General features: G+C 32.3%; 2 protein-coding genes across 6 annotated transcripts in view; one reads left to right on the plus strand and one right to left on the minus strand.

Moving 5' to 3' along the window:
- Positions 1–303: 303 nt before the first annotated feature.
- Positions 304–25,585, minus strand: part of LOC106127646 (mitochondrial sodium/hydrogen exchanger 9B2) — a 31,463-nt gene continuing 6,181 nt past the window's right edge. The window contains exons 1-13 of one of the 5 annotated variants that reach the window (XM_013325801.1): positions 24,932–25,256; positions 18,372–18,580; positions 9,969–10,060; positions 7,258–7,357; positions 6,626–6,774; positions 6,265–6,496; positions 5,908–6,077; positions 5,572–5,786; positions 5,245–5,416; positions 3,376–3,530; positions 2,974–3,138; positions 2,425–2,632; positions 304–633 (exon numbers count right to left, since the gene is read on the minus strand). In XM_013325801.1, coding sequence (XP_013181255.1) covers positions 443–633; positions 2,425–2,632; positions 2,974–3,138; positions 3,376–3,530; positions 5,245–5,416; positions 5,572–5,786; positions 5,908–6,077; positions 6,265–6,496; positions 6,626–6,774; positions 7,258–7,357; positions 9,969–10,060; positions 18,372–18,580; positions 24,932–24,937 — 2,064 coding nt within the window. In that variant the 5' untranslated portion in view covers positions 24,938–25,256 and the 3' untranslated portion in view covers positions 304–442. Of the gene's footprint in view, positions 634–2,424; positions 2,633–2,973; positions 3,139–3,375; positions 3,531–5,244; positions 5,417–5,571; positions 5,787–5,907; positions 6,078–6,264; positions 6,497–6,625; positions 6,775–7,257; positions 7,358–9,968; positions 10,061–11,578; positions 11,863–18,371; positions 18,581–18,767; positions 18,792–23,244; positions 23,339–24,931; positions 25,257–25,585 lie in introns of those variants that run through there. The other 4 variants (XM_013325803.1, XM_013325804.1, XM_013325800.1 and 1 more) reach the window with 4 other exon arrangements.
- Positions 786–2,272, plus strand: LOC106127647 (homeobox protein 2). Its single transcript, XM_013325806.1, has one exon. The coding sequence runs from the start codon at positions 904–906 to the stop codon at positions 2,188–2,190; it is 1,287 nt and encodes a 428-aa protein (XP_013181260.1). The 5' UTR covers positions 786–903; the 3' UTR covers positions 2,191–2,272.

A 25,585-nucleotide genomic window follows, 5' to 3' on the forward strand; every position in this document is an offset into this window, starting at 1 on the left:
GTTAAATAATACTCAAACGATTTTTTTTTCCATATGGTAACATTACCTAATATAAAAGTGTAAAGGCGAGGTTTATTCTAATCCATTAAACATTAAGTATACACATTTATCACATCAGCGAATTAAGTTCTTAGTTTTGAATACAAGTAAAATTAATTCGTTTTGTCCCATGCTATGCGATATTTACTGATATTAATGTACGCGTTCTATCGCAACTCGTTAAGTACTCCGTACTAAGTATCAACAGATTAAAAATCCCTCAAATAACAAAACGTATTCAGAAATTACGAAGTTGTTATTTGCTTTCATAAAAAAACGAATACTTCGGATGATAATATTGTTTAGATATTTTTGATTATTTGATCTGTTGCTTGAACAAGCAGTTGTGTTGTGGAATGGATAAGTATAATGGACGGTAAAAGACTTGTCGAGGTGACAGCGCTCATGTGCGGTGGTTGGGTTGCACAGTGACAGGCACGGGCGCCGGCATCGGACTACTGTACGCGTTAGGCGCTGCAGGACTGTCCTCTGGCGATGAGTTGTTGGCTTCTGCCTCACATTCGCGTTCGGCGACTTCCTCTTCATCGATGATAGAAATGTCTCGAATAGACGGACGATGTGATCGTCGCCAACCTGTCGAAGGAAATTTTGTTCTACTTAGTAAATTAAAAAAAGAAATAAATGTAATTAAATACAAGTTATGGTACTAAATGACTCTGCATGCACAACGCAAATTTGATAAGAGTACTATAAAAATAACTTTATAAAACTATATGTACACAACAAGTATACTATGTCGAATGCCGGCAGTGATAAAAAGGTCAAAGTATATCTGAGTATGTATTGTTGCGGGTGACATCATCGGTAGTCTCATCCACTTTAGTCGTTTAAAAGATTTTAACGATGACGGTTCGTTGCATCCTAATAGTGACTGTTATTATTTTGCAATTAAGTTACACAGTTAAATGTAGTGATAAAGTGGAAAATGGTGATGAAAAGCAGACATTTCCCAATTACAACAGTAAATATCAAACGTTTCCGCGCACTTTTTCTGACGATACACGAAATGATTTGAAGACTCGAAGTTTTCCAGATGTATCAAAAGTGACCGATACCGATGATTTCAAAACAAGGATAATTGAGCGCAGATGTGGCAATTCTTTATGTGAGATCTTCAAAAATCATCGCGTGAGCAGACAAGCTGGGTATTCACCAATGTATCCACAGCTGCCAACATCTTACCCGTACCGGCAACCTAATAATACTTATCAGTACAATACTCATCAGCAGAGTAATCCATATGGTAACAATCCCTATCCTTCATATCCGAAACCTGTTGTACCAATTATTCCATATCAAAATCCTGCCATAAACGGACCAGCTTATAACTCTTCTTTACCACATAATATTAATAATAATACATCGAATCACAATTATCAAAATTCTAGACATACTTATCCACAAAGTCCAAGACCCCCAATTCGTCAACCTTTTCCAAATTATGGAGCAAACAATACATCCGTGCGTTTACCCACTAATCCCTCTTATCCTTCCAATATAAACCAACCAACAAATTCTTTCGGTACTGTACAAAAACAGGGTTATCCTACTCCATATCCTAGATCCAATTTTACTAATTATAACATTTATAACAACAGGACACAAGGCGGTATATTACCTAATAACATCTATTCGCAACCCAGACCTTTACCGTCGGGTCAGTTGATAAATAATTCACGACCAAGTTACAATGGTTTCCATACATATCCGACATCTAACTTCAATGCAAACTTTGACGGTTACCAAAGTCCTAATGGTTCATATTACAATGGTAACAGTACTTATTATAATCCACAAACAAACTATACTTACAGAGCGCATGTGATACCTAATTATCCAATTTATGGAGCAAACAATTCGCTTGGAAATAATAAAAATAGTTTCCATATTCCTTTTGGGGGTAACAATTATTATCCAATTAATAACAATAATGCCAATACTAATAATGTTAATAATTCCGCACATAATCCGTATCAATGGTCGAGTACAAACAGACCTCAGACAACTTACACTCCTAATATACCTCAATATAATGGAGCAATGGAACCAAATCATTTTTATTATGTTCCTAATAATAATGGCTCCAAGTATGATCCCAGCAGACATCCACCAGAACGATTTTCTTATTAAACGCATACGTTATTAATCTTATTAATGTACAATTTATCTGTAGAATAGTTGGTGAACTTTTCTTAATAAATATGTCAGATAATATTGTGTTTTTATTTTATTTTTAAATTTAAACTATTAATATATATATATATATATATAGCTGTGAAGGTGTGGGCCAAAACATTACACAGTGGCTTGTTAAATAACGCGATAATCGTGAACCATATATTTTTTTACAGAATAAATACGTACCTTCCAAAACGGGAGGCTTGGTAGTTTTAGAGAGCAGTCTGGGTCCAGTTACAGTAATGACCATGGCTCCCAGGGGGGCTGTGATCACAATGGACATGATGCACACGGTGAGCACCGTTTCCGCGTATTGCAGCAGCTCGGGCACGGGTTGGCCGTCGGCGGTCGCCATCTTGCGCACTTCATCCAAAGCTACAGGACCTAATGCGGCCTGTTGATTCAATCAAACAAAGCGATTAACATCAACAATTTAAAACTGAAAAATAATTGCATATTTCTTACAAAGGTATAAGCATATTACAATTTATGGCAATTATATGCAGGTGAATCAATCGATTGACAACAGTTACTTAAAGTTTCCTTACGAAATACATATTAAAATGTGATACGTGTTTACCATGCGTGATCACTTTTTGTTGGGGGTACGTAAATTACCTAAACAACTCGAACAATTTTGAATTTTGAAATATGTCGTTCGAATCGTATTAAATCATCAGGTCTTGTTATTAATTCATTATTTAAAATAACTACTTGTAATTTCTGGTAACCTACCTGTACGGTAGCCTTGGCCATCCAGGCGAGACCGACGAACACCTTTTCCTTCATATTGAGGTTGCTGCGCACGGCGCAAACGCTCGTAAGTACAGTACGTAACACAGCGCACGTCACCAGGATACCGCCACCAACCAGCACTAAATGCGGCTCCAAATCTGCAATCTGACAACAATAACTCAGTCAAATTCATATACTAATAAACAATATTTGTAGTATTAAGATTCTAACTGCTTGTAACAAACAAACTAGAACTTTTTGAATTGATATAAGTATAGACTGTCAATGTGAAATTACGCTATTGTTGTGAATCAGGTGCAAGACTTTTGTTTTTTGTAATAACAAAAATTAACAAAACACAACTCCTCGCTGCAAGACTTTTTGGTATGATATGATACTCACAACAACTTGTGCTCCAGTGACGGAGAACAACATCGGCTCGAAGAACATCCAGAATATTTCGAATGCGGTTGCAACAGGATTATCTTCAAGTTCCCATCCTTGCTCAGCCCAATTTTTGCAAGCGACGAATGCGAACGCAATAACGGCTAATGGGCCTGAAATGAACAATATAATACAATTAAGCATATCATATTACATACGTATTAGTTTAAAACCTAATTATGTATGAAAAAAAATAATGAGGTTAAAATATATCTATAGCTTAAAAGTTTTAAAATAAGGTTGAATTATTTTATTTTATTACACATTAAACAATGCTAAATTGGTAGATTCTGAAATAACAAATAAATTGAAAATCTAGTTTTGAATACAATAGTACTGTGTATTTCGTATGTGGAATGAATTACACCGAATTGTATATTTTTTCCGGGGAAACTTTGGTGAGGTAAAGTGTGAAAATGACGACGTGTTCTATAGACAAACGTGATGTTATCCGATGTTACTATTTCGAAGAAACGAAATTCGGTGAAAGATGTTGATCTGTGACCGATGACCTGATAGTATTTATATATTTCGCAGCCAGGCCAGCGGTTATACATAATTCTTCGTGTGTTACTAAAACAAAGTGCGTCATTCAGAATAAAAAACAAGATCTATTATTCATAAATTTCAATACTCGACGGCGATTTATTTAACACGCTACAAGAATTTAAGACTAACAGAACACGTGCACTGTATTTTGCTTAAAGCGCAAATCGTTATCGCTTGTTGTTTTTAACATGCACATTTTTTATTGCAAACGTGTTTAAGCCTTTTACTGAATTCAAATCAGCCATTGTAACCAATTTTATGTCAAAACTTTGTAACAGACGAATAAACATACGGTGTATTCTTAGGATTTTGCTAAAATAAAATATTTATTATCTGCTAACGTTTCGGTGAAAGGCAACAGCTGTTAATAAAATTTTTGCATAATTGATAATTAGCAGTAAACCTGTTTTGCAGTTAGCGAATTTGGGTGAACATGATTATTTATTTTATCTTTAGTATTGTACATGTAACACCATTTCCTAGTTAAAAATATAGTAGTTCGTTTAGTACTAAAAATGCGTTTGTACTTTTGTTTTAATTCTTGACAATATTTTCTATTTATAGTTATTAAAGTAGGTTATTCAATGAATGGTTTAATTTGATCGACAACAATAATAATGTAAATGGTTTTAAAATTAGAAAAATAGATTTTTATTAAATAATGTAAATTTATTATGATTTTACTATAATATACATAAACATTATCCCAATGCCCATAATGAATTCAAAAACCGATACAAAAGTAGGAGGTAGTGCTTAATAAAATTCATTTACATATGTCCTGATACTAAAACATTTTATCAATCAAAGAGGTATACATATGAACTTTTCACATCGAGCAGGATTATCACCTTGCTTAACTTGTAATATATAGCTTGTGTCGTAATATTGGACGTACGAGTGTAAACAGATATTTCAAATAGCTTTGTTTCCTTCTGTTTTAATAGAGATCGATTTTTATAGTTGCAACAGAGTATTGTTCGTGTGAAAATCTCGCATCATACAGAACAAAACAATCAATCGTACTCGGAACTAGCGACTGAAAACAATTTAATCGACTACCGGTTATTGAGAAGGCGCGTGAAGCGTGAATTGTGAGTGCTCGAGTAAAAATTTTCCTCAAATAATTTTATCATGTACACATGTTTGTACGTCGTAAGTTTTTATGCATACACTTAGAAACGGTTCTCTTTAAGGAGGAAGTTTTATTTTACACAAACCGATATTGATAATATTATGAAGTGCTGTAGCGTAAGTATTCAGACTTCTTTGACTTACCAGCTCCGCCCCAGCCGATTTCTTCTGATCCAAGAACAGACATGAGACCTCCGGTGAGTAGAAGCAACACTCGTAGTGGCACTAAGAAAGCGTCATTTCTTTCCGGAATATATTTTACAAGGTACCCGCAAACAACGCCAAATGCTATTCCTCCAATCACACTAAATGGACCCTGAAAGCAACACAAACATTTCAGACTATATTCTATTGTTTCTTCCATGAATTCATCAGAAAATTCAATTATTTATATGTTTCTAGTATTAAGAAGTTGAACAAGTATTTTAGTGCCTTTTATAATTTCTTTAATTATTGTTTTGTCAAGATTACCTGTATGATATTCATCGTTATAGATGAACTCGAAAACATGATAGAGGAGACAATTCCGAAGACAGCTACACTGGCAGCGTCGTCTACACCCGATACGGCTAGCACCAAGGTGGGGATACCCTTGGAGACACCGTATCCCTTGCCGCGCAGCCGGAATAGGCATGGTACGATCACAGCCGGCGATACCGCCGCTATTATAGAACCCAGTAGGAATGCTGCAACCAAATATTACTTTAATTTCATGGAAAACAAACAGAAAGTTTACGCGATATTAAATGACTTTTGTTATAAACTTTCGATATCAACAATCGAGTCGGAGAATGAAAAGCTACTCACCCCAATCCCAAGGGAGTCCGAGGAGTAAATTGGCCATCACTGCGCAAAGCACGCATTCAAATGTCCAAGGTATTAGGGCCAGCTTTATAACGGTGAAAAAGAACTTTTTCATTGCTACTGGATCAAGATCCAAACCAGCTCGGGTTAGAATAATTGTTAAAGCTATTTTTCTGAAAAATTTATGATATACGTTAATAATAACATTACTTAATGAGCTGTAAAGTGTTACAAATTTGTAATGAGAAGAAGACTACACATAAAAATTCTGCAAATTTCAAAGTTAAAATACAACAGTAACATGTAAAAAGATATTCATAACATTTCTAAGAATTTCTATGTTTATATAATAATTTTTACCTTATGTAAGAACATACGTGCTCGTAATTTTGATCAAAGTTCACGAATCCGACATTTTTCAGTACAATTCCGACAATCAACATTCCAATGAGTGCGGGTAGTGTGGTCACTTTGACCATAAGCCAGCCGCCGAAGTACGCGGCGATAGTAAGCGCGGCGAGGGTAAACAGCTGCCCGCCCGGTGCTGCCGTCTCCCCCATCACTATCCAGATAATCACCCATACCAAAATACCTAAAACATTCAAAATTATTTTAGTTCGCTTGTAATGAAAATGCATGCAGCCGGTAGCTATTTATAAATTAAAATTAAAAATCGAAGCGAAGTGCTAACAAAATTTATTGTAAATACTAAATTACTCACCAATTAAAAATACGGAAAGTGTTTGAGCAAAATGTCTGTAGGATGGACATAGTGGGTAGGGACAAATTTTTTGCCAATGCGGTGGCTCCCAGGAGGGAGTCCCAGCGTCCTCTTGGTGACACTTCTGGCAGCAGGCGTACCACCAGGACCTGCCCACACAAGAATACATCGTTCACTTGCCTAACGCACTCCAATGTATTTCAACGTTCCACATTGATATCGTGCTGGTTATCGAGGAGGATTTAACTAATTTTAAAAATTGTGAATCAATTTTTATATTGCAATAAATAAATAAATAAAAAGGTTACAAATAATACGTGATCCAACCTGTCGGTCAAAGTTTATAGTTTAATCACGTTTTCTTCATAAACTTCATCATTTGATTTCAACAAAAATAGAATTTGTAAATAAATTGCTGAACAATGAAATACGTAGATATTGGTTGCGTCAATAGTGTGTACTATATATTACTTTTCAATAAAATATAGGTTTATCTAAATCATCAAAACAAATATTTGTAGCAAAAATACTAACTAGAAAAAAAAACGAACATGAAACATAACATTTATTATGCGAAATGATGAAGGCCAATTAAAAAAAGCAATAACTAGTAGACTAATACGAGATATTACCTTTCGATATGTTCGCTTTGATGAGATAGTGCTTTCTTGGAATATACGGAAGAAGTTGTTGAATATTTTTTATACCTGCCCTCGATGTGTGCCGGCCGATCTGCGGACGAAGAAAGACCGCGTTAATGTCGAAGTACAAGTATAAAGAAGTGTCAATCGATCAATTTGTGAGAAATGACAGCTGAATGGAATTATACCTGATCCTTTTCGTTTGAAGGACAGAGTGTTTATAGATTATTATGGACAAAGCTCTACTTTAAATTGGAACAATGGTATTATAGATTTCAGTTACCTTGCTTTGTTAAGTATGTGTAGTCTGATGAATCATTATATAGTCGCCTATATTTTTGTAGGACTGTAACATGGGTTGCAATACAAGTCATTTCGGCTAAATATATTATTCAGGTAAATAAGATTAAAAATGTTACCAAAATACGAATTTTGCATGTTTACTAGGGACGAGCATTATCGTAAATTTTAACATTTTATCGGTCTTATCAGAATATCGAGGGTTTCAACGATGAGATTTACTGGTGCTTAATACTTTTATGTAATAATATTAATAAAGTTATATTTATTATTAAAATATACACTTTACTTCAAAAATAGAAACACTTTTGTGTTGTTATTATAATTTTTATTACTTTATCCAAATACAAAGATGTAAAGTACGATTCTATTTTTAAGGCATGTTCCTTACTTGCAAGTATGCATGTTTAAGTTATACTTACACTTTTCGAATTCTATTTAAATTCATGTGTTTTTGTTCACGCTACCTCGTCTGATTGATGTGTTGAAGGTGTATTGTGTACTTCAGCAGAAATGGTTAACCATAGCTTGTTTTAATTTACAATATGAGTTTTAGTTCCCCCTGTCGTCACTTTATCCAATCCAACGGATGTTAATACCAAGTGTAAAGATAAAGATTATCGTTGTGTGGTTTCCGACTGACGGGAGAGTATTGATGTATAGTTATATCGTTCTTCTGATTTCCTATGACCTAGGAGGCCGCCCCGATATTACTGATTGCGATGTCCTTTCCCACACGGTTACTTTTGTCATTCAGTTGTCGGATTTGCAAGTATTTTTTTTTTATTAAAATTAAGTTTGTGAAGAATCTATACGGTAAATTACTCATTTTAATAATTTATTTTACTCAACTTTCTCTACGCTTTTAGTTGAAAGATGACGTAACATTCAATTTTTCAATTTCTTTATAATAACAACATGGATAGAAATACAGTCAAACCTGGATAAGCGAGAAACCTTTACAAGCGAGAGTCATTGTCCGGTCCCGACTGACAAGATAATAAGCGAGAAATACGTTTTAGGGAAAAACCTTTGTAAGTAAGAAAAATATCGCGGTCCTATAGACTCTCGCTTATTTAGGTTCGAATGTACGTATGAGTACGTAAACAGTAAATAGAGTTAATCAACCGTAAAAACGTAATTGTAAACTTCATAATATGTAGATTATATAGATTGTCTTTTCTTGTTATGACCTTCAGGTATTCGAAGTATTACAGTACGTACATTTATACTTTTATTATACGATTTATGACTGGAAAGTGTTTTTGTAAATTTTCAAGTACTTTATTCTATTTCAGATTTTTTTTACGCCGTACAAAAATTCCTTTACTACTTTAGACATTTAGGGGACGAATATAGAAAAATAATAAACTACCTTAATAATAGAAGCATCTGCTAATATATTAAGTATCTAGGCCTATTTTTGATTTAGTGTTTGAAGTTAGATAGTTTCTTCTTAAAAAAACAGATTTAATAGTGAAACACTTTCGCACAGGTTCCATTAAAGATTTCTCAATCATTAATACCATAATAATTAATAGTATGAAAGTCGGTCACAGTTAAATTGAAAAAGTCGAAAAAAACTCGATGAATTTTTATGTTACCGCAAACGCCATACGACTTTCAAACTCATTTGCATAAGTTATCAGGAAACAAGTCGTATTAGATATTACCATTATATCGAAATAATAAGAACTACTGTCGCCAATTATTAGTCTTTTTAGCAACAACACTCTAATAGCATTTGTACGCAGCAAGATTTTTAAATCTTTTACACTTGTACGTTTTATTGATATCGAAGATTGATAATTTTCTTTATTTTCTATTTCCGTAATCTTATTGAAACTGAACATTATCTTTATTATTTAGTATTTTAATACAATTTATATTATAGATTTAGAAAAAATAACCGAAAGGAATCTTGTTTGATTCTTACTCGCTTTAACCCGACTCCAAAAAGAAGGAGGTACTCAATTCGTCTGTATGTTTTTTTTAATTAAACTTGTCATGTATTTTCTTAATTATATAATGGTATTATAAATAATTACATCAGTGTATATTTTTAATGATATTTCAATTTCTTACAAGAAAATCGCAAATAGCGATGATTTTTATGCTTTAGTTAGTCTATCGTACTTTCCTTTGCTGACCGCGCCAAACGCAACAGCTTATTATTTGTGTAAAATCAGTTAACATTCCTTTAACAAAGCCTATTCGAATAAATATGATAAGTGGTGAACTCATAGCTTTCTTCACTTTGCCATATTACATAGGGTACGTGATTGTTTAAAATAAAGCCATTCGCTCACTCAATGTTCCTTCCTAGAACTTGAGGCGACAATAACGGCCTCTTTAGCTTTCGTAACTTAAATGATTTATGTAGAAAAATAATGTAATCCTACCCCATGAGGAGTCCATTTCGGCCGCCATGGCATTGTGTAGATTGCTCTTGCGACGCGATGGTCCTTCCGCTTGCGCTGACACCCGGCCATTCCTGGAGGCAAATAAATAATGAATGTTATAACAATTAATATTAGCAATGGAAATTTTCCTATCAACCCTTCATTGTTGAGCAATGTTCATCCAAGCATTTAAAACTGTTATAAGGCCATTGGAATCGAATGGTCAATTAAAATTAAAGGGCATTAAAAGTAGTCGTCAAGCCAAGTTACGAACAAGTTATGAACGATATAATTACTAATAAATACGTTATATTGACTTTAAAACGTAAGTTCGAAATAAATTGAATCAACTCATTTTAAATTTCAAGGGTATGTAATTGACTTATAGTCGCCTCGAGTTTTCTAACCCTGTATTAGGTTAAGGTTAGTCCGCTTTGCCCATAAATGAATGTGTCATGTGACTATGAAGGCAACTAACTTTTTTGTAGAGCAAGTTCATTTCCGTAGGTTTCTAGACAAGTTTGTATGCACTTAAGCTCACGCAGGACATGAAGTAAACAGTACTGTAAAGTAAAACTGTTTTTTTTTATCGTAACCGAAACCAAAGGTTGAACAATGGCTGATGCAATCAACTATCGTTTTAAATTTAGGACAACACGAAGTTATAAAATAATTATATTAGGTTTTAGTGTATGTGCATATATAGAACACATTTTATCAATGTTATAAATTGATTAAAAAACCTAAAAATATTATTTTCATTTTCTAAATGCAGCAACTATGGCTGCAATCAAATTGTTGAATTGAAAGTTACAAAGTCAGTCCGTCGATTTAACCTTAAAGTTATGGGTTAACTTGAATTGAAAGTAAGTACGTGGCATAAGGTTTTAACGGATGGAAAACTTTGTGGCGTACTGGGTCATTGTTTATACGCAATGACTAGTGAACAGTTTATATGACTGGAGGGTATGATTGTGATGTGGCCACGCGTTTGTTCCCCGCCGTCGCCGGCATAAGCCCATGACAACAGAGGTCGCATGTGGGTCGAATAGGTGTGTTTTATTTCAATACGGTACATATTTGTAATAATAAATCGGTTATTTAAACAAGCAGCATCTGGTTTGAAATATTGTTGTATATTGTTCTCGATAGTGCACGTGTTAAGAATTTGATATCGACTTTAAGCAGGATTTCTTACCGCTTATTATTGAATACAGTCAATATTTAATGCATACAACGAATAAAATGTGAGTCAATGTTACGAAGGAAAACTTATTTTAGTTTTATATTTTAAGTCAAATCGCACTTTTCAAGTTAAATATATATTATATTAATTAACACTTAAATAAAATATGTTTACAGCTTCATAAATTTATGAAATGAAAATGTTCTAACTGCCAATATCTATCATAATGCAATCAATTAACTATTCTTAGAAACTTTGGTAACTTACTTTTAGGAGATTTGGTAAATATTGCTAATATTTAAAAAAAAATATATAATTCAGAATCTAATTTCTTGTTATTATTTTAAATACTGATTCGATGTAGTTTATTATGTGACTTTTAAATATAGTTTGATTGGATAAGTAAATTTTAAAAGTAACTTACCAATGTCGGTTAAGTGCGTCTGTCTCGAGGGAGGAATCCGAGGGGAGATAGCTGTCATAGTGACAGCTGAGGCTACTGTGAGACATCCTACATGGCACTATGCGAATATAATTAAACTAAAAGTAAATATCGGCATGCGATCGTATCGGAGTGCGCACGGGGCATGCCGCTCGGCCGTGCACGCTTCACACCTATGACGCGGCGAGTGTGCATCTTATAAGAGAAGGCTCGGCTGCGAGCTGCGAGTGGAGTCGCCCGCCGCGCCTCACCCCGGGCACGTGACTGCCTCCGCCGCCAAGCGCCGCTCAGCACCGCGGGCCCGTGGGCCGGTCATTGGCCGTCGCGCAAAAAATTGCTTAACTACAAAGCCCTCCGTCGTAGCGAAGTCTCAAACATCGGATAGGGTTGCTGCCGCGACGTCGCCGTTGTTCAGTGCTACTGAATGAGCGCCGACGTTCACCGTCCGCACGGAGCTCGCCTGTTTATAGTCTGTTTTTAAAACATCTTCCATTCCATCAAACATCGGCAACATCGCCCGTCCCGACCGCACTCACCGCGCCGCCCGCGCATATCCCTTTCTCGCGACTCGCAACAATCGACATTATTATCATCACAATGTTGACGTTCAAATTATTATTGAAACATTACAAGCTGGATTCATATTTTTATAACAAAATAAAAAAAAAGTCGAAAATAAATTAGGTAAAGTGTACCATAAATCGGCATCTGTAATGTTCGATTATTTCTGCAAATAATAAAAATCATGTATTGTTTCATAAGCTACAATCCCTGCATCGGAATGTGGAATGCGCATTAAGCACGAACCATATCTAATAACCTGAACAAAAGACGCTTGAAAACAGTCCACGTTTTTAGGCACTGAATTCATTTGTTTTTTTTTTTTCAATTTTCTCCGCAGTTAGAGTATTGTAACAGTACAACAAAAATACATATTTATTCAACGACAACAATTACGATACTATAACGTAATTTTTTTGTTAATATTTTTTGGTTTATCCATTTTCCAGCCAGCCATTTTCCAGCTCTGTTATCGTGATAATTACTTGTTGAACGATGTTTTGTAACATGGAGAACATTTTTCTATGGCACAAACAACAACTTCATTCAATATTTAAAAGAAATTAAATCAATTTTGTTTAGTGTAATTTGCTACTTTGTGTTGATTTAATAAAATTCCAAGGTGAACAAAGATACTAAAATATTAATATAAAATGCACATGTCTATTAACTTTCATTTGTGTTCCTTAATACCTATTGTCACAATCTTTAATTTCCATTAAAAATATTCGTGAGATCAAGAAAAGAAGTTGAAAAATATTGAGATACTCCTTAACTAGTTGCAGTCTAACAAAGATGTTAGAAACGTGATGATCTTATCACTATACAGTTATCGTAAAATTCTGCAATTAATGTCTCTGGGTACAAAATAACAAAACCTTAATTTTACAAGCCATCGACATTTTTCATTATTAGTATTTTTTTTTTAATTTCTTAGTTTACTCAAAATGTGTACAAATTATTGCATAATTTGACAATTTTTTTACATTCTAAAGTCATAAACGAGTTAGTTATTTTAAGTTATTTTTGTTTTTGGACGTGTTTATTTTACAAAAGTCAGTTATGATTATTTAAAATGTGTTTTATTTCTTGTATTAAATAATATAAATGTATTTTACTGATTAAGGAAATAGAAAATGATGTCTTTTTATAATTATAAACTGCATAAAAATTGCACTATATAAACTACATGTTTGTCTGACCTTATTATGGTTTGTAGGGCACGTAATGAAGTCAGGCACAAGAACATATAAAATAATATTTAAATAGTATCTTGCTGCAGGTATGTTGCCTGTGGTTTACGAAATGCAGTATACAACATGGGTCAGTCATAGCGGTATACATTTTTGTTTAACTTCATTATTGATAAGTATTATTTTGCTATTATATTTGGATTAGACGTAACGTGACTAGAAATATATAGTTGGATGTACCGTTGAGCGACGGACCAGTTACTTTTTGTACACGGCGTTTTTTTATTAGTCTGTTAACATGAGAAATTACAAGTATAGGAGTTACCGTAAAAAACAAGGAGATCTTATTATAAAATGCACTTGTGAAATTTAATATCTTACTATGTTTTTCTTTTTGTAAATGGAAGTGATTGGCGATGTTATTACATTTTGTGTTCCCTTCGAATTATAAAATGACTTGCCGATTTAGTATAAAGCCGTTGAAAACAACGGGCTTTAATCTTTTCCGCGTACACGATCATTACACTTATGCAAGTGCTTCAAAAAAGTTTTTGTTACTGACATAGGCACTTTCGCACGTACTGTTTGTTTTAGGATTGCAGATGACGAAGATATCGGCGCGAAATCATACAATGCATAGCATCGATGCGGAATTATACAAAATATTCCTCCTTTGTTTAGATTTACTGTTACATAATTTTATGCTTTTTAGGTAAATGGTGACATTATTAAAAATAATTGATATGATATAATAAGGTTCCCTTTGTATATTTAAAAGAAATACAGCAATTTCATGTTACCGCTTAATTGCAGTAATAATTTGATAGGCGCTTGGCATTTTATTTACGTAGTAGTACGATTACAACCAAAAGGATTAAGATAATAAAAAATCGAATTAAAACAGAAATACACTTCTGCACTTATAAAAATGCGGCCACGTGGTTATGATATTCATCTTCTGAGTTCTACGCAGACTTGCGTCTCTTATTATACATTATGACATAAAAACTTCAAAAGAATAAATATAGAAATGGTTAAAAGTAACATGTTTATGCTTAACAATTTAATAGTTATGTTTATACCATTTCTAACATAACTTTTCCATAAGAAATTTTGTAAGCTGACATTAAGGAAAGCATTGTGAAGCTGTAGCACTAGTAGATAATTGAAAAATTTTCGACTTCCAAAGTAATTAAGTAAACGTTTGTTTGTTTATAAATATAAGGAAAGAATTTATATGTAATAATATATTGCTCATTTCCAGATCATTGCAACTATATGACTAAGGTAATAAGGTAAGGTTATATACTTACTTAGATGTACTTCATAATTATACCTATGGCATTGTTTAATAGTGACATTTAAAAGTATTTAAAACTACCAACCTCTGTTGTCACATTGTAAAATTATATTTACGAGGCAAAAACGTATCATAACAAAGCAATATAATAGAGTGATATATTTACATGTAACAATGGACAGTTATAGCACGTGATGACGCTTGTACTAGTATATTTGTGTGGGTAAACTTTTTGCGCCATGTTCCGAACTTATTGGAAGGTATTGGTACGTTCAAATACAACTACGAGTACACCAGTATAGCCTCCAGTTCATGGATCATTATTTATAGGTTTGTGTATGAGATCAAAATATTATAATCGATTCGTTAAATCAATTAATGAAACTTTGTATATATGTATTATATTAAGTGAATGGTTTTATGTAAAGTAAATATACCTAATGATAGGTATTACAAAAGCGGCTCGAATAATAGTGAATTTTTATTCTAATTCTGAATTCGAGTCATTGGTTGCCTTATCGTAATTTTATTATTGCTTTTTTATTTATTATAAAAAATAAAAAAAAATGTTGAAGGGATTTAAAGCAAAGAAAAATAAATATGTATCTATAAACCACATTATACAGGTTATACAGGTTAAGTACAGAACATAAACTAATTATGCAGGTTAACTTTGTGCATGTTTTTAATTAATTTACAGGATGATTATTCGAAATAACTGGCTGTTGTTACAGCTTTCACAAAATAGAGTCACATGATGCGTAACAATAATGAACGGAATGTTTGTACGCTGAATGGATCACGTGAAAACTATAAAGCCATGATAAATATAGGAAAGTAACCGTTGCTTTCAACAAAACTTTGTTACTTAAAAACCGTAAACAATAAAACTAATATGACGTTTATTCCGAGACCAGTTTTAACCCGGTTATTTTACGAACCTCTTTATTCGGGAATTGATACGGTGTCCGTTATTCGGTGACATTGTAATGGTTTTACAATTTTAATAACTATCAAATATGATGTCTTATAAGGATTAACCTCGGATTTATTTTTTTTAATTTTGGTTTAGGTGCAACAGTCAACTTTTACTTCAGGATTGATTAGCTACGGATACTTTACACCACGACTACATAAATTATGAGGCTTTTCTTAAAAATATCCACTAAATTACTTATATCAAACATAACATTGTTTAAGTATTTTAAATAAGAAAAGGCAATTTAGTTTCGCTTAATGGTTTCGCTATAGTTCATTTAAAACAATGACATGAATCACTCGTAATGTCAAAATTTGTTGAGGATTTGTATTTATAATAAATAACAAAAAAATGTTACAGAGACTATTATGAGAATAATGTAAGTCTGTTTTACAGATAAAGAAACTTTGTTGATTTTTTTATTTGTTAGAGACATCAAGTGAGAAATGAGATTACTAATAAAATAAATAACAATAATAGGTTTAGTAATTGTTCGTTGTAGTTGCGTTATACTGACGTCATATTGAAATTATGAAAATTTAAAGTTGTCGGTTTATACCAAGATAAGGTAGGTCGGCTCACTGTTATTCTTCCGCACAAGCGGGTAGTTTCGGAATCCCTCACCGCTACGGTCGGCCGCGGGGCCTGCGGGGGGTACGGGGAAGAGAGTGAGTAGACACCAGTGAGAGGAGTTGAGTTTCAGAATCGGAAGTCGTCGGAAGTAATTTCGGTTTATCTAGCGTACCGGGTCGCTAAGTTTACATGTAAACGTTCGGTCCGATAGCGACGGGTCTATAGCACGCTCACGTGAAGCGGTGCATCGGATGAATCAGGAGCGCAGCATTGCTGGCGCCTTTGGACTGTATGACAGGGACTTATTTGACTTGACTGACACCGAGAGAGTGACTAGGCACCTGCAGCCGGTGAACGGGCATCGAGGGGATAAGTGCCTTTTCTATATATACGTCGTTCGGCAACCGTCTTGTTCGGCACAATACGATGGTAGCAGAGCGTGGTTAAGTTAATACGTAGGTTATATTCCGGGTATATGTACGTGTCTTTCGGGTACGTGTTGCGTTGCTTGACATACATAATACTGTAACGTCGTCGCGCGGAATAAACGGAATAGTATTTGTCACATGGGTAAAAAATAATTTCACTAATCTCAAATACATTCTAGTTTATCACATTTCATTAAATATAATATTAATATTATTTATATTATAGTATTGGTCGTAAAAAGTTTTATGACACGTACTTACAGGACTGATAACAATTTTATGAAAAGGTAATATTAAGCTGACATGAGCGAGCATATAGCCGTCTTTAGACTTTTAAGAGCTTTTTAACTACCAATTTAGACTTACTCTTATTTAATCAACTTCTAAAAAATATATATATATTTGTATTGGCTTGATCTATGTATACACTGAAAGATGTATTTTATGAGCTTTACCAGAAATATTTAATTTCTTTAATATTTCACGTAAATATCTTTAAGCAATTGGTTTAAAGGCAACGCAGTTAGCGTGAATGTTATACTATTATTAGATTCAAAGCTTATCTGATGCAAAAGTGCTAATTAATTCTCACAGGCGCATTTTCTTATCTACATTAATAAAATGATCGTTGAGACTGTTAAATCTCAAAAACATTTCGGTCACATTTTCTTATTACTTGTGAATTGAAAATGAACTCGAGTTTTTTTTATTTAATACTCGTATTTAAAACTATAACTACTATTATAGCTAGCTGATCCGGATTTTTTTTTAGGTTGAGACGAATTCTTAAATGTGTTTGAAAATATCCAAACTTTAAATGATGTAAGAGGTAAAATCTAAGAGAGCCTATTTTTATCTCTACAAATAAACATGAGAAGTTAGAAAAATTTACAATAGGCAACTTGATTTACAAGGTGTGACAATATTTACGAGGAAAATTATAGGAAAGATCAATAGCGGAAGTTTGTGTAGAATGGACACGCAGCTTCGGTGGCCAAGTTAAGATGAACGGCCCTGACTACCAGTTACACGTTTTGAATTATAAAAATTGTTTCCAGGAAAAAATGTATCTACTAAATGTAATCTATTGTTATATTATATTTTGATATTATTTTCGAGGTAACTTACATTTAACTAGAGAAAAACAAAATGTGTATCTAGTAAGAAATTATTATATGTATTTTATTACGGAAAAACAACATGTTGATGGCCTAGTTATTGCGCCTGTATTACGCTGCATGGCCATAGTTAGATTAAAATTTAAAAAAACTTTTTTAACAGAAACGTTACGCTATCTAATGTAATATTATAACATCTACAATGTTTTGTAGATGTACTATAGTTTGTGATCTTCAGTAACGTATAGTTTGAATCTTGCGGTTTTACTCGTAATTTCTACAGTTTAAATATCATCAGGTGTATCCGCAGGACACCATCGCTGACGCCTTTAAACTATTTGACAGTGACTTATTTGATTCTACTGACACCAACAGAGCAATTAGGCACCTGCAAGAGGTGAACGGGGCATCGGGTTGGTTAGTGCCACTTCAAATATTTGCATAATTATGTCAAAACGTCTAAGTATAAGTCTAAGGGTAGGTTGTGTCGCGCGACTTGAATTCGTTGTGAACGGCACCAACAACATTTTGTAATAATTAATTTATAATGAGATATTATAACCTATTAGATGCATAGAATGATGTTTTAATTTGATTGACATAAAACTAGAAAGTTATATTACCTGTCTGATGGCTGATTTTCTCTGTCTTTGCTCTTTTCGTCAGCCATGATTGAGACTTTTCTCTTGCCTTCAAAGGGCGCGGTTTCAATTGTTCCGGGGTTAAGTTCCGAAACGCGGCGTTGCTCGCCTCCTGCGTTTTGCTTTTGCAAATCGCTGAGATCGAAAGGATATTCTTTAATTGCCGTCATTCGGATGCTCGTTTTGCGTACCTGTGGGAAAAAAGAATAAAAATATTCTAAAAATGATAAAAATTGGATAGTGAATTATTTGGTATAAATTTATTACATTTTTCACAGTTTTCTCAATGTTCTATGCGGTAAGGGTAGTTTACCATAACTTTTTAGGAAAAATAAAAAAATATATTATATGTATATTTTTTAATAAAAAATTACGTACATTTTCGTAAATTGCTTTAATAACTAATTGTTAAGAACATTTAGGAACATAAAAAATGTAATTTTAACTGTCGATAGCGCAAAGCACGCTTTTCGCGGGAACTAGGGTATTTTTTTATCACTGACAATGAGTTTGTACGCGCGTCTTACATTGTTCGACAGACAACGGTGCACTGAAAACAATTTTGTATTATCCCCGCCTTCACATATTTTGACATGAAGCCTCGAATAACTTGGCAAATATAGTTATAACCTACAGTCGTTTTCCACTACCGACGTGTACAAAATATTGTTGTCCCTGTTTTACAAAGAGAATAAAAGGTGTAGCAATATATTTATGTATTAGAGTTTCTGCGGTAATAATCGCAGTGGAAACTCACCGTAAGTTAGTACCTTTTCGGATACTATGTAAAGTAGTGTGGGACTTTACACGCATTGGTTATTATTTTTCTTGCTGATTTTTTTGTATTTAGATTTTGCGTTTATTAATTTTCATATTTTTGAAGAAATGTTAATATATTATTTATTATTGTTATACACTTCATAATATTGTTAAATATTAGATGCGTTTAGTAATGATAAATTAATATCGGCACAATCTTCTAATTCAGTAACTTTTTTTGGACTCAAAAACTTAAACGGTCAATTATAAATTCGTAAAAAAAAACCTAATAAGTTTTTATAATGTATAAATAATAATTCAACCGGTATCAAATGAACCTCAATTTGTTTATTAATACTGAAAGTGAAATATCTCTGTTTTATTTTCTATTTAGAAGTTTGATTCGATTATTAGTTTTACCGAACAGATTAACCTTTAATAGAGACTAAATAGAGTCATCTACATAAGATTGTTTAGTATTAATAAGACAAAATTTTAAATAATCTACAGATGGGAACCATATTGATATTTTTTACAGGAGATCGGTTAGTTGTATATTTCCACCGCTAACTGGTATCATAGATATGTCTAATTAAAAGGATGCTGTTGTTACGGAAGTCATTAAGATAATGGGAGTTATTATGATAGTCAAGCGAAGAACACTGACGTAGTATTTTATATTCCAAATTTTAGTTTATCTACAAATTCGATGAAACAATATTTGTTAAGGTTTAGTACGTTTAGATTATGTTAACTATAAAATGTTTTTATTGATATGTGGGAGTAAGCAAGGTCAAAAGTAGGTCAATAACAAAAGAGATGTCATATCATTCGCAATGTTAGCAATTCTAAAATTTAAAATATAAACAGAATCTAATACTAATAATAGAGGTTTGAGGGCAACGGTTGTGTATTTATTCGCTTAAGTGGACTCATCACAATCACATGATCGCTCACGAGGAGCCGGCCACGAGCCAAAGCCACGAGGTACCAATTATGCGGTCGTTTACGTTGACCGCGACTATGCGTGTGTCGCGCCCGCTTATCTAACGATATTAAAAATTAAGACGATCCTTTAGCCAATTCTATCTATATCTTCTATCTTTATAAGCACAACAAAGTTCAACGGTTTATCAGTGTAAATTACTACTTGTTAATAAAGGAAAACCGTAAACTTATCACATTACCGATAACTATATGTATTTACTGACATACTTAAATGACAAGCTACGAAGATCGTCATTTTAAGAAATAATTGTTTTGATCTTAAAATACTTATAATACGTTATAAATAAAATTAAAAAGGAAATAGTTTAAATTAATCTTGTTAGTAGAGACTAGTGGACATATGTCTCATTAAATTAATATGAATAATAAATATAGGAATAACGAATAATGAAAAGTTCTAAATTCTTAAATATAGAGTTATTATATTTAATTTGTAACTTTCATCAGTATATATATAATATATACTGATGAAAGTTACAAATTATTAACTGAAAAAAGAATGTTTTAAGTTAAAAGAATACCGTTTTTGAAAAAAGAATAAAATCTTATATATTCTTTGTTATAAAAAAAACACTTGTAATTAGTTTGTAATATTTTTATTTATCTTTTGTCACATACTTGAACATTTGTGGAGTGTACAAATGAGTCATGATGAGACTGTGTCGGAAACAGTTTCTATTAGCTAATTGTTTGTATGGAATTATGAAATCATTGTTGAGCAGCTCTCACAGAAGTGGGTTAAACGAAGCGACCTCACGGCGCGACCAGTGAGCACGTGACGACGATGGACATTGATATTGAAAAAGGGAAAACATTTCAATAAGACTTGTTTATAATATGAATGTGTAAATGAATGAGACTAGCAACAATTCTTTTTATTCGTTATAATTATAGATATTAGTTGCAATGGATTAAATCTTAATTCGGTTTAAGATGAGAAACGTAGACTTGATAAATCACGTTTTATGTAGTCAGCTCATTTATAATATCCTCACCGAAGGTTTAGATCCTACCCTAAATTAGGTCACACCATGGTTGACTAAGGTCCAGTACTGATTGGTATTGGTTACCACACACTTCGTTGAATTTCTGCGCAGGTAATCGTTTGCATCACGATGTTTTCCTTCACTGTATTAACTTTAATTTCCACGTCGTTTTATTATTAACATGTTATTTTGAATCAATTGTGTATATCTCCATTTAGAGATAGTAGGTGAAATTAAGAAGTAGTTAACAAAGTATTGTGTTTAATTTATGACTCTAAAAAGGATAATTATAATTGCCATTGTTTATAGTAATTATGGCAATATCCTAGAGCGATAGCAAGAAATGTATAATTGATGCGATTGTATTCGCTTTTTGTAATAATCTATTCGACATATTTACATATGTAGAGACATAAATACTATCTAAATCAATGGTGTGTGTATATACAAATCTGATCTAACTCTATTGCATTTATAATATACACACAAACTTACATGTCCTTTATCCTTTATTTTATTATAACAAACTAATTTGTTGTTGAAAACTAACACAACAACAAATTAGTTTGTTCCGTATCAATGCTTTGTAATCGTTTAAGGCCAATAACTAATTAAACTCAAACGTTTCAGATATATGTGTCTGAGAAGAAATTCAAAGATATGTGTGAAGTCAACCAACCCAGGGCCAGTGTGGTTGACTATGGGCTAATCAACCCTAACTTAAATAGGCTGCGATCCCCTCGGTGGGGACGTGTAGTAAGCTGATAATGATGATGATGATGATGATGAGGTTTCAGTGATTACTATTCACTTCTATAAGCTTTCTTGTGAATATAAATTCAAATATTTTTGAATAAAAGGGTGATAAAAAATTTATCGTTCTCCGGAGCTTAAAAGTAAGTTTTTAAATGAATTTAACATAATTCTAATATTTAAAACCTGACCTAAACTAAATATAAATGTTTCAATTTACTATTACAAAATATAATTTAATTTAATCCAATAACTATCGAAGTATTAACATAACTTACGAGCCCGCATAAATTTATAGTACTTAATTAATCCTATTCAAATCAATTTGTAGAGTTTGTCAATAAAACTAAGATATTCGGGATACCTATTATTAGTATATTATAATAAAACGATTTTAAAATTGCTATATACTTATGGATTAAAAAGTTTTTCATTTAAGAAAATGCAGTATTTTCTATTGTGTTAAGTAAGAACTTTTCTTCTCTGATTTTTATTACTGTATAAACGTTACCATAAACGTTTTTCCATTATATGTTTACGAAGGCAATAAAAAATAAATTAAGGTTAATAGACTTTAAAGTAACATTAACGTTGTTAAAAATAAGTCTAACAATGCAAAAAAAGTGACTGTTTACTCTTATTCATGTACAGTTTGCACAAAATGTTAACTGCTGGAATTGATTATACATTGTCAGTCGGGTTCTAATCGCATTCACATGACACAAAGCTGAGTTATACCATCAATATGTTTATCATATTATCAAGGCATATGTTAGCTATGTGTTAACAAATTCAGTGTAAAATTTTATATGTTTACTGTTTCGATTTATTAGCAATCGTCAAACATGTATATTTGTTTGCCAAATAAGTTCCGTGGTTGACTTGTTCTATTGTTTAACAGAAAAACTAACATGGTTTTGATTTAATTACTTGTCGAAAAATATTGTGACGTATACGAGAACTGGGTTGAAAAGTGGACAGATGTAATAATGTAAATGCGTATAGTACAATTTGGTTAGCTATTTTATTTTACAAGTATGGAACTATTTGTTAAATATTAAAGTACTTTTCGTGTTATTTCATTACAAAGACTTGCAAATTTTATTATTCAGCCTCAATAGGTATAAAGTAAAATATTTGTAATTTGATTTATGTCGCTAATAATACTAAATTTACATTTCATTTCAAAGATCAATATTGCAATAGTAAAGAAAATATTTTGTATAATTATATATGTAGGTTTAATATAATAACACAATATGTAAAAAAAATCTAATACTTTTACCAATTTAATTTTAATAATAGTACCTAACATGTTACTATAAGATTAGTTGCATAATCTCACTCACCATTCTGAAAAAATTGTTGTCAACACTTCACAAATTCAAATAGTTAAAAGAGCGCTACACAGAGTAATGCAGTCGTCACTGCGTTCTGTCTGACATTATATGTATGTTTGACTCTGTATGTTCACTGTGAGCCGTCTATCCTTGCACGCCGCTACATGTCAATTGGGCTACAATTGACACGCTAAATAAAACTAATAATATTATTAATAATCATTTTCCTACTCGTCCTTTTTGAATTGAAAACGATACGTTAATAATATTTTAGTTATTTGTCGATACTCTTTAAAAAATTGATTTAATAAAACCAAAGGTCCTAAACATTAATATTTTGTGGAGCTGCCAATAAATGTTGGCTTTATATATATTTTTAGTTTGAATCCGATTTTAGTCCTTGAGTTAAAATGCTGACTAATATTTGAATAATATATTTATCTAAAACTATCTGACGAAATGTTCAATGAATTAGCGAAGTTCTAATATTACGTGTAACGGAAATATAAATATGGGAAAAACATTGATAACAATAAGCAATTAAATTATTGAATATCCCGGGCATGAAGTAGATACGATGTTTTCCTTGGCAATTATTATTCTTGCATCGTAGAAGAGTTGCGTGACGGCGGCGCTGACCGCGTCAAGGTATGGTTATGAAATTTTATTCAGAGATCCTCATTGATGTTCGTCATTATATATTGATGCCTTTCTGTAATTGTTCCATTTTTTATTATTTTTAAATTGGACTGATTTTCGTAAGCTTGTTTGTTAATATAAAATCTAAACACGAATAACTTTAACAAAACAACGAAACAGTCGTATTAAAAATTTGACAAATAATATGAAAAGAAAATCAAACCACGAAAATGATTTGACCGCTTTCGGAATTAAAAATTATTTATAAAAAGTTTAATCAAAAATGAAATTTAGCTTAATGAAAAACTAAACGACATATTTAAGTAAAAAGTAAATAAGTTTTTAATGGTTTTACTAAATAACATATTTAAAATAGTGGCATTAAAATAACTTCTGTATATAACAGATACAATAATAATCGCAAAAAAATATGATGTTTAGAAATTGAACGTAGGACTTCGATGTCGGTGACCGATACGATGGCTAGATGTCAATACACCAAGAGTACACGAAGAGAAATAAAACTTTATGTTCATATATGTTTCCATTGTAATAATGACAATCAGATTTGTCTTGAAAAATTCCATCCTTGAGATATAATCTGAGTGACATAAGTCTGCCTTATAATAGAAAATGTAGTCGTAAAGAAAACGGCGCAAATATTATTCTATTTACGAGAAAGTCTTTCTTACAATTTATATGAATGTTAATAAAATTACATTTGTTGTTATTAGGATTTTGTTTTTAAAACGTAGAAAACGGAAAAATTGTTTTCTTTCCAAAAGAATCTTGAAAAAAATAAAAAATACTTCTGCGTTTAAATTGAGGTTTCCAAAACTATTACTTAAAAAAAGTAAAAATAAAAAAAAAACGTCGAAATTCTAAACAAGAACTACTTAGTATTTTAACACTATACAGCAAAAATATGAAGAGTATTCGTATAATATATGTCAAAAACAAATTGAATTAAAGGAAAATATTCTCAAAAAATATTAAATATAATAATAAAAAACATTAAATATAACTTAAAAAATTAAAATAAAAAAAATATACGCACCGACATATAATATTTCCACCATCTAATATTTCACAACGATTTGAGGATATATTAAAGTGCGCGACGATTTGTGGACTTAAGATAGAGGGATAGCACGGCACACGTCTGATCCAGTAAGTCGATGATCGTGATATCGCATGTAAACGTTGACAGCTTAGGAAAACTTGTTCGGAAGTCACGAGGCTTAAGTGTTCGTCTCTGATAAGGGATAAGGGCGGACTGAGAAGTACCGTAGACGCTGCCCACACACGGATATTAGTACACTCTCGCGTGTCTGCGGTTAATTAGGACATTCCCAATATCTAACATATACTAATAAATGTTACATTTTGAACAGATATAAAATATTCTATTGAATAGTCAAGTAATGCGTCGAACAAAGAAAACAATAGTGGGATATAACAGTCCACTCACAGAAGTCATATATCAGATAAAAGATAACATTTAAAGATCAGTCACGAGATCAGTATAATGCTTCAAGAACTTAAGTGGCTTCATTCTGACTAAAATCTTTTTGTTTTTACTTCTGTTACTATTTGCTTATGAATTAGGTATTACTTGATGTTGTTGTTTCGTTAAGGTATTCTAATAACATAAATATTGCTATAATAAGTTTTCGTTTCGATTTTTTTTTATCCGCGATATATCTTACTA

Source organism: Papilio xuthus, unplaced genomic scaffold (genome assembly GCF_000836235.2).
Source record: "Papilio xuthus unplaced genomic scaffold, Pxut_1.1 DF824655.1, whole genome shotgun sequence".
Taxonomy (NCBI): domain Eukaryota; kingdom Metazoa; phylum Arthropoda; class Insecta; order Lepidoptera; family Papilionidae; genus Papilio; species Papilio xuthus.